Source organism: Lytechinus variegatus, chromosome 10 (genome assembly GCF_018143015.1).
Source record: "Lytechinus variegatus isolate NC3 chromosome 10, Lvar_3.0, whole genome shotgun sequence".
Taxonomy (NCBI): domain Eukaryota; kingdom Metazoa; phylum Echinodermata; class Echinoidea; order Temnopleuroida; family Toxopneustidae; genus Lytechinus; species Lytechinus variegatus.
Window position 1 is genome coordinate 1,098,582 of NC_054749.1, and position 11,038 is coordinate 1,109,619.

Consider the following 11,038-nt stretch of genomic DNA (forward strand, 5'->3'; position numbering starts at 1 on the left):
CGTGTAATATTAGACCAGTCTTCCACATCACGCACGTCATGTAGACCCCCCTGGCGTTACCCTCTCAAGCACAAGGGCATTCCACTCTGATGGCTAACACCAAAGAGCATTAACACTTGAAGCCTTCTAATTCATGACGTCCTCTCACAAGCTAACTCTGTTTCCCCTTCAGAGTATCCAGTGTTTGATACACAAACACTCTATCTCCTGTAACATAGGAAGTATTTGGTTTGGGAGTGAGAGTACGAGGAGGGGGGGTGGAACGTGTGCTGTTTGCCAAGAAAGGAGGAAGGTATCGTAAAATGTGCTTGCTGATTGAAGCGGTGAATGTATGAGGTCATCACTGGTTCATGAGATAGCCAGGTCAATAACCTCAGGAACATGTTCAAAGAAGGATTCATAGGACTCGGTGGCGTACCTAGGATTTTTCACAGGGGGGGGGCAAATTTCGTCTGCCCAAAATTGAGACAAGCAAAAAAAAAAAAAAAAGGTCTGTAACCACAAATATAGGATTCGTACCAGAAAAAAATTGACAAAAACAAACATCTTCAAGCTTTTCAGGGGGCAGACTGCCCCCCCTTGTAGGTACGCTAGTGTTAGAACTTAGTGTATTCAGAATGAAATTTGTCATAAAAAATTATAAAATGGGAGTATACTTTCTCAAGTTAGCTTGGTTTAGGTTCATTCTCTGACTACACCTTCCTTTTCTTTAATATTGAGTGATGTTGTTGGTGATTTTTTTTACCTCATTGCTAAGAATGCTAGAAAACAATTAATCAGAGGACTATGAGGTGGTAATAAAGATAAATGCCTTCAGATAGAACACAGTGCACGTTCTTGTAGCAATACTGAAACCCGGGTCTTAAGATTGCAAGACAACCACTGAGCCTCCCGAACGAGCTATATAACGCCTCCTATTTTTTTATCTACCCGTACAGCCTATGATCCTCAACAGGTCTACAAGTGCAAAGGAACGTTTGTTGGACACCAGGGTCCTGTGTGGTGTCTATGTGTGTACGGTGATCTTCTCTTCAGTGGTTCTTCAGATAAGACCATCAAGGCATGGGATACCTGTACCAACTACACATGTCAAAAGACGTTAGAAGGCCATAATGGCATTGTCTTGGCGCTCTGCACACATGGGTAAGTCTCGTTAAAATAGGTGAAGGCTAAGGAAGAACACGTGAAATTATTACAGCTTGTGGAATGTTTCAACATTTTTTGTCAGACAAGTTTTCAGATCAAAGATTATTCTTTGATTCCTGTTGGCTGAGAAGTATGGTTACTCCCGTAACTGTCCGATAAATCAGGACTTGTCGGATAAAATGACCGAAAATTCCTTTCATTAAATGCTCCCCTAGCTAGTATTGGCATTTATTTTTGCAGAAGAAGATATTGTGATTACTCTTACTGGAATATTAAATAAAAAATATTCCTGATTTTGTTTATATGTTAATTGTATTATTCACAGGAAGTAAGATACTGTAGCAGCAGAATTTTAATAATGTATTTCATTTGTGTATCTTACATATTTCTGTTTATATTAACTTTGATATTTTCTTTTATTTACAGAAACCGTCTGTACAGTGGATCTGCAGATTGTACAATCATGGTAAGTTCTGCTTGATGTCAATGATTTGCAACTTACGAAGAATTGGGTTTCGTCTTTTTCATTGGATTTAGAATGATTGAGAAAATACTTTGAGCTGAACAATAGGCAGCGTGTTAAGTAATTCTTATTTTGAAGAAAATATATATATATATGCAATCACTGAGGAGCAAAGAACACGAAAATAAGAAATGGCAGAAAAAAGCTGCTGAAAACTGCTTATCTAATAAAAGAGAGCCAATGGAGTAAATTAGAGAGTCAAAAGGGGCCTAAAATAAGAAATGATTAATGAACAGACAAACTGTTTCCTTTGATAGTTATTAACCTAGATTTAATACATCTAGCGATAAATCTTTTAAAATCCTGCAGTATATATTATATATTCTTTGATTTTCACTCCTGTCTTTATGATGTACATTTACATTGCTCGCTTGTATGTGAACTATATATAAAGCAAATCTATGGTACTTGTAAATATAAAAAGTAATTTTGAAGAAAATTTTTCTGTTCAAGTATTCTCAACATCTTTGAATAATTTAGGTGTGGAACATCGATGCCCTTGAACTTGAGAAGACAATCCCGGCCCATGAGAACCCCGTTTGTACGTTGGTGGCAGCAAACAACATGCTCTTCAGTGGTTCATTGAAAGTTATTAAGGTCTGGGACCTACATACACATCAACTCAAGAGGGAGCTTACCGGACTCAATCATTGGGTTAGGGCGCTGGTCGCCAACGGAAACTATCTCTACAGTGGCTCTTATCAAACAATTAAGGTCAGGACATTTTCTTGTTACGGACAATTGAAGACGTTGTCACAACAATTATAGTCACAAAAAAATTTCAACATACTTTTAGAATTTTGAGATTTATGAGGATTATATTGTCATATCAAAGGCAGAATGTTCTAGTTTCTGTGGAAAATGAGGTAAATGCAATAATGGATGTGTTCGATTCATCCTTACTCGTGAGAAGTAATCGACCATGTTGGTTTATTATGTAATCTATGTTTTGGCCTAAAGAGGATTGAATCTGGGCAACGATCCGGCCCTCTATTTGTGGATTTAAATCTCTGTTCCAGTGTTGCTGTTTTAAAAGGAGTTAAAATCTTTGCAATCGGGATGAGACTGTTCACAGTTGTTATTACTCTTATTCAGGGTGCTACATAAGCACTTGCCCAATTCCCCGGGGCAAGTAAAAGTTAGATTCGGGAAATATATTAATGGGCAAGTATATTCCAACTATTTAAAAACTTACTTGCCCGACTGGGCAAGTGCTTCTTAAAAGTTATGTAGCACCCTGTTATTTAAAGTGAATATCGTTAATAATTATGTTTTTTTTCTTGAATTCATTATTTGTTGCAGGTATGGGATCTGAACACATTGGAGATTGTACACAGTCTGCAGACAAGTGGGGGCAGTGTTTATTCTATCGCTATCACCAATCATCACATCATTGCTGGAACATATGAGAACTGCATACATGTGAGTCAAAATAGCTGTAGCACTAAAATATGCTTTTCACACTGCATTTCCTTAACCCCATACTATCCTTAACCCCGGACTATCCTTAACCCCATACTATATCTTTTTTTCGATTCACACTGTCTTTCTTAACCCCATACTATTTGCTCAGCCGGGGTTAACGCCTTAACCCTGGGCAATCACACAGCTCATTAATATTGATGATTTTACCATACAGAGCGCAATTAACGTGCAATTTCGACTTCTGTGATTTTCCTTAATAGCCCTGTTTCGTTTCACACTGCATCTCTTAGCACCGCAGTTGTGGTGCTAGCACCACAATAAGCCGGCTAACCCTGCTTTTTTGCAGGGCCAGATAGTACCGTACTATTTACCGTGCTAGCCCACTTTGCTAAAACGTAGTGTGAAAACGAAGTGGGCTAAGCTTAACCCCGGGAAATTGGTGGGGCTTGACCCCCCCCTCCCCCCAATTTCCTGGGGTTAACAGAAAAAAGTGCAGTGTGAAAAGCATATACCGGTAAGAGAAATACCTTAACTTGAAATTACAATCTCAAAATATGTTCTGCAATTCATTTTTTTTATGATCACTTATTTCTCTAGCATTTAAGTTGATTTTTCATTCACCGAAAAGCTGTTCTCCTTTCCAATTATATAAGGTCAAATCTTATAAGTAGAATGGAAAAGAGTTGCGATTGAATACAACTCATGAAATCAAGCTCAAGTCCCTATATATGTCTTTTACTTGTTTGAAAATCAAGTTGCATTTGACGTTAACTCTAGCTGGTCTCTGGTTAAGCAGATATCATGTCAGTTTTTCCCAATCCAAAAACATTTTAAAATCTTTAGAAATCAAAATTTCTAAATATCATGATGAAAATTTACAATTTAGGTAACTGTCAATTCTATTTTGCTTTGGCCAGACCTTTTTTTCCTTCATTATTTGCTAAAAATCTGAAAACTTGGTCCTTGAATTTATTTGTGATGTGCATGATTTGATTGAATTTGACAATATGTGTTGCATACTTTGAATATAAGCTGACCACATGATGACCTTTGGATTTAATTGTACAATGTTGGTTTAAGCCTTTGGGGATAGTATGTCTCGATATTGTCTGAGTGGATGATGTCATTTGTTATTATATGAGTGAATGGGTCAGGGTTTGAATTGATAAAGAATGGTTTATTGTCTTGTTTAATTATGTTATATTAACCCTAAAGAATGACATGTATTTGAGGCTGGGGTCTAATTTGGTTGTCTTTGGGATGTCCTAAATGTGTTCTCAATACTCATCAGTTAGTTGATAGTGCAGAGCTTGAGATCCATTGTAACTGATATTTGCCAATTTTAATGTGCTGCCTCAAAAAAGGGGAAAAAATGGCTAAAATAATTGTAATGATTATGAATAACAAATGAAAAATATTATAAAAAAAATGGAAATGGTTATTCAATCAATTAAAACAAACTGATTAATAAAAAAAAATTGGAGATTCGAAAGTGCTGCCCCCAAAGAGAAAAAAGTAATGATAAGAGTGACATATTGATCATTTAAAAAAAACATGTTAAAAACTGGTTAGTAGATAAAACAAAATATTTAAAAGATAAGATAAAATATGATAAATTCATCACTGTTGAAAAAAAATGAAAAAATTATGAATAGAAAAAAATAACTAAATTATATGAATATAGACAACTGTGTAAACTTTGATATATTTTCTATGTTTGTGTTTAGGTATGGGATAAGAATGAATATAGTCAGATTGAGACATTGACTGGTCATGTTGGTACAGTCTATGCTCTAGCTGTCATCAGTGCTCCAGGAATGACAAAGGTTTTCAGTGCTTCATACGATCGATCATTAAGGGTAAGATTAGAAACATAAATTATTTATTGAACTATTTATTCATTCATTCACTCATTTATTCATCTATTTCTTTATTTCTCTTTTTCTTTCTGTCTATGTTTATTTACTTATTAACTATTGATTCATCCATTTCTTTTTCAATTAATTTATTTATTCATCCATCCATTCATTCATTCATTCATCCATTCATGGATGTAATAATTATTCATTCATTTGTTCATTCATTCCACTACGTTTAAATATAAATTCTGTTTAAATGGACAAAAACACATCAAAGCTACATGTATAACCAACCCCCATGCCATGTATTTTTTGCTTATAAATAGGAAAGCAATTTACACAAGGTGGTAATATTTGGAAGTTTTCATTTGATTGTATAGCCATCATGAAGATAATAATAATAATTGGCATTTATATAGCACTTTATCAATCTACGACTGCTCAATTTGTGGTTTTCTCCTATAAGTACCCATTCCCTTGGGGCAGTAATCTAGATATGATCCAGGTAGTATATTGTTTAATATCCTCATGAAAGAAAAATATAAGTTGAAATAAAACTTTTGGGGAAAATGACATTTTAGCCATAATATGTATTGGAGTACATGGAAGAGTAGTCCTTGCCTTTACATCACTATGACATCGCATAAGCGGCCAATTTGAAGTCTCCATGGGTATAGAGATTACCAATATTTACAACTTTTAAATTAAAAATTCATAACTTTCTTGTTATTTGTCCAATTTTGTTCAAACTTTCACCTATCAACTTGTCTGATTTTTCTTATTCTTATGAAAGCAAGTTTTTATTTGGGTTGGATTCCCCTTTAATCACATGACCAATTCTCATTATCAATCCCAGGTATGGAACATGGAGAACATGATCTGTACACAGACACTCATCAGACATCAGGGTAGCGTTGCTTGTCTAGCTGTCTCAAGAGGGCGCTTGTTTTCTGGAGCTGTTGACAGTTCAGTCAAGGTGGAGTAGAGATCGTGTACATTCTCCCATCTTGTTCATGCATGTTGTGTAGACCAAGGACCATAATGGGCTCTAGATGCTCAATACGATCATGATCCACAGCATCTATTACCATGTTTACACTTGATCGGCTTTTGGTTCAGAACCGCGGGCCGATGCAAAAACCTGAAATGATACGCACACCAACAATATACGTCATAATAAAGACAACGCTGGATCCGTGCGCTAACAATTACGTCACAATGGTAAAGTTAATGAAATGCGCACAAATTGCCGATGCAGAATCGGTTTTCTGTTTACACGCAGTAAAAAAAACGATTCTGCATCGGCTCGCGGTTCAGAACCTACTACTTTGGTGGTGCAAATTGCCAGTTCTGAACCGTGAGCCGATGCAAGTTACTCGCGTTTACACGCTATGAAAAAGCGGATGCTGCATCGGCTCATGGTTCAGAACCGCGAGCCGATGCAAAAGCCGATTAAGTGTAAACATGGTGACAGTTGCCCCATATTTCGTTTAAATGTTCAATATTCCCTTAAAACCTATCTATAGATACTTCGCTATGGATTCATTTAAAGTCTTTTGAGATTTAGAAAACATAGAAAGCAAGAATATTGTCCTTTAATACTATAGAGTGATAAATCGCACTTATCACAATTGTTTTATATTAACATAACAACCAGCTTGACAGTGTCAAGATGTCTATGAATATCATATAGATGTTTTCATGGCATCTTGCAGACTGCAGTCTTTAGAGAAATGCATATCTGATAAAATAGTTATTAACTTAACCTTAATCCTTAACTTAAGGATGTGATTGGGATTGGAAATAACGTAATTGACGTCGATTTTTAGGGGATAAAAAAAGAATTTTTTGGGGGATGGGGGAGAGAAATTTTGGTCCTTGGTATTTGTTCCGTTTAGTTGCATATCACATAATTCCATTGTATTCTGTGTTTAAGTGTAGTGGTTATATGTTTCATTTAGTCATATGGTGATTAGGGCCCCTCATTGGCTCATTCTAGGTTTGATGTTGGTGTTTGGTGTGAGAAGCACAATTCATATTGCCTTCCTTAGTTCCAGCACCCAAGGTGAATCTACGTCTAGTGGTGCTATGCCCGGGGGGGGGGGGGCCACTTACATTGACGAGTGAATACCATGCGCGACCAAAAAAACACGTAAAAAGGATGTCTTTTTCAAGATAGTGTCAAAAACAAAAAAGTAATGAAAAAAGGGTATCTATTTCGTAAGGAAAATTACGTATTTAGGGTCGAATTTGCGGGGATGATAATACAAATTTACTTGTTTTATAAAGGATGTCCTTTTTGCCCCAACACTTCGTGTTTAGAGTCCGATTTGCGCGAAGTGTAGGTGTATGGGGTTGTACTAAACCAAATAAGTTAAAGCTGACGACCGAAGGACCCGTAACAATAAAACATTCCTGTACTTGTTTTGGGGTTCATTCGAGGAATATTTGCCAAGAGTATCATTTTGTTTCCAATACTTGTTAAGGGTAGGGTTTCACACGCCAATACTTGCCAAGGGGTGCATTTTCAGAATATGGAAATTAGATGTTTAGGGTGCTTTTCGAGACCCCATGGTTGCGCATGGTATCCACTCGTGAATGGAAGTGGCCCCCCCCCCCCCCCCCGGTGCTATGCCAGAATCTTACAAACTCCATTCAATACATCGCTATCCACCCTGTTATATTCTTTGATTATTCGTTGGTGTATGCAATGTATGCATTGCAGTCTATCCAAATTAGTGGCAAGAAAAGGAAATAAGTTTGATAGAGATTAAAGGGATGGTCCAGGCTGAAAATATTTATATCTTAATACACGGAGTAGAATTCACTGAGCAAAATGCCGAAAATTTCATCAAAATCGGATAACAAATAACAAAGTTATTGAAGTTTAAAGTTTAGCAATATTTTGTGAAAACAGTCGTCATGAATATTCATTAGGTGGGCTGATGATGTCACATCTCCACTTTCCGTTTTCTTATGTTATCACATGAAATCATATTTTTTCATTATTTCATACCTGTGTGAATATTACATGTATGTCTCCCTTTTAGTGAAATAAGTTGCAGCAATAAATATGTAATGCACTAAATCATTTGTCAATCCAATTTTTCTAGTTCTTCAAGGAAAAAATTTTGAATATACCTAATTTCATATAATAAGATACAAAAGAACAAGTGGAGATGTGACATCATAGGCCCACCTAATGAATATTCATGACGACTGTTTTCACAAAATATCGCTAAACTTTAAACTTCATTTACTCAACTAGACGTCAATAACAAATGCTAAATTCTCATTTTAATTTAACTTTCAGCCAATCATATTATCACAGTACTGTATTTAAAACCATTACTGTATTATTGTAATTGATATTGATGCAACCTATTGGATTATGGGATTTGTGTTATAGTTAACAAAGAAGGAACTGATTAGAAAGACAATTTACTCTAAATTGCTACAGACAGAAGCTTGGAAAATCATCTTATTTCATTTTAGAGCCAAAGCAAAAATATTTGATACAAAGTTTGGATTTGATAATGACATTGTGAAACAGTGTCTGGACCTTCAACAGACACTATGGCCCGAATTCACAAAGGTGGTTTTGAAAACCCACGGTTTATCCAGATTTTCTGTATAAATTACGCTTAGTTGAGCACGTATCGGGCGTTTGTATGAACAATGTCCAATGCTGATGCGCGCTTTTGTCACAGTGCGCCAAACTGATGCCTGTTACCATGGTAAGATATGCTATTTCATTCATGATTCCACTGTTTGAAGAGAAGACTCATTATTAAAAACAGTGGACTCATGAATAAAATAGCGTGGATAACCATGGCAACAGGCGTCAATTTGGCGTACTGTGACAAAAGCGAGCATCAGCATTGGAGATTGTTAATACATGCGCCCGATACGCGCTCAACTAAGCGTCATTTATACAGAAAATCTGCATAAACCATGGACTCAACCGTGGGTTTTAACAACCACCTTTGTGAATTCGGGCCTATACTATTTGGTTGGTCCAGGGTTTCTAATTCCTCTTGTTTTATTTTTTTTTTGGGGGGGGTCAGGTTTGGGAAACAGTGTCCTGTAGACACTTAACTATTTGGTTAGTCCAGGGTTTCTAATTTCTCTTCATTATTTTTTTTTCTCTTTATTTTGTCAGGTTTGGCAGTGAGATGATGACACTAGGATATGATTGAGATGTCAGACGTCATTCCGAGCCGGAAAGAGGAAATAAAGGTCAAAGGTCATAACCTCAGACCTTGTAAAATATTGGACATTGGAGACTGGAACAAAAGAGATGCTTGATAGAAATAACCTTTTTACCCACCCATTTATTTAAAAGTGAGGATTTTTATATTTTTACTTTTAGAATTTATAGGATGGTTAATCTATTGAAAAAAAGTTTCAAAACATTTTTTGGGGGAAAACTTTTATTTTGAAACATGGGAGACTGTGAAGAAGAGGAAGCTCCAATGAATATCGCTTCAAAAATGAACTTTAGTTTGAAAGTGAGTGTTGGCAGAGAGAAGGCTGACATCTCTAATGTATGTCCCCTGTCATCCAATCATTCCCTGCCAACTTAAAGTGGTCAGTTCCTATCCACTTATACATCAAACCTCATTAAATAAGCGTGTTCCACAGTAATGTGTTTGCTCACCTCATCTGTTCATGCAAAGCAATTTTTGTGTGACTTTGCAATGTAATGTTTTATTCATATTTTTAAGCAACTCTTATGTCATGTATTAGATTCAGATTTGTATTTATAGCTAATTGTTATTGTATAAGGGTTCAACATTGATGTTAATTAGAATGGGGCATTACCCTTTTCATGAGTGTACAACAATTGTATAGTAATTAACACATAACAAGAGCCTTCCTCTCAATATTTGAAAAATGCTTCTTTTTGTTTGATCTCTAGCTGAAAAAAAAATATTCAAGATTGTTTTCTCCCGACTCCACAGCAGTCTGTGATGGCCTCATTAAATTTATAAGATCTTGAGTTTTCAACATTATCTTTTCTCCTTCTAGCATACAAATAATATACCATAATCTTATCAATACATATTGTCTTGATCCATAATACATTATCTGTTATTAATCGGGCTTTAGTTATTTTTCTGTATAGTAGATGAAATGGAGGTGCAGTTGTCTTGATAGAACTTCAGATAGAATATTTAACTGTGTTATAATAGATCTGTTTCAATGGTGATACACAGACATGCAATTTTGTAATTGAAACTTATGCATTTTTTTTATCTTTGAATTTCTGATCAGTGAGAGTATTTGATTGCACACTAAACATGATTAAGAACAATATCTTTTGTTAGGTTTCATGGTACATGTAGATGGTGGTCCATTTGTTTAATCATGTAAAGAGAAAAATATAAAATTAAGAATTATAAAATGAAAAAAAAAAATAATGTAAACATCAACTACTCACATAATGTACATTTCACTAGTCATTTCATGAAGTTTTTTTAAGGAAGATGTAAATACAATGCATTATTATTTAAATATATTTGTACAGGTAAATATTAACTTGAAAGTTATGTGTATATAGATTATGTTCCCAAGAAAAAAAAAATGATGAGATGTAAGAATTTATTTTGTTAGTGAGAATTAGTGATTGGCTCGCATGTACAAGCCAACTGCTTCAATTTTCTCTCAAATATATGTATCTGATTATGCTTTTAATCTTTATTTAGTTTTTTTATGTGTTTTATGTTTTTCCCCCCATTTACACAAAAACTCACGTTCAGTCAGGGGGAGACGGGTGTACTTTCATTCTTCAATTAATCACCGTTATATTTCATCCGTAAAGAACAGACAATTCAAGATATTTTATTGAAAAGTTTTCGTATAAATCTGGATATCGATATTGTCTTGCATTTTACAAACATTTTAAGTCAGAAATGGTGCGCGCGGATGGTGCTTTTAAAGAATTTCAGCATTTTCAACATTCTTTATAAAGTTGCTGAATATATCCAAATTGGTTGCATTCATGTAGGTGTTTTGATTTTAGCAAAGATATTTCAATGTTTTAAGACAAAAAAAATAGCAAGTAAGTCATTATACTGTAGAA

At 35.2% G+C, this 11,038-nt stretch overlaps 1 protein-coding gene across 1 annotated transcript in view; it reads left to right on the forward strand.

Annotated features, from left to right (window-relative positions):
• Window positions 1–10,810, forward strand: part of LOC121422243 (E3 ubiquitin-protein ligase TRAF7-like) — a gene marked incomplete at its 5' end in the record, with an annotated part of 42,402 nt that extends 31,592 nt beyond the window's left edge. Inside the window, 7 exon segments of the mRNA XM_041617151.1 lie at window positions 939–1,143; window positions 1,573–1,612; window positions 2,150–2,383; window positions 2,972–3,091; window positions 4,822–4,953; window positions 5,810–5,929; window positions 9,116–10,810. Coding sequence (XP_041473085.1) covers window positions 939–1,143; window positions 1,573–1,612; window positions 2,150–2,383; window positions 2,972–3,091; window positions 4,822–4,953; window positions 5,810–5,929; window positions 9,116–9,127 — 863 coding nt within the window.
• Between the last annotated feature and the right edge of the window lie 228 nt (window positions 10,811–11,038).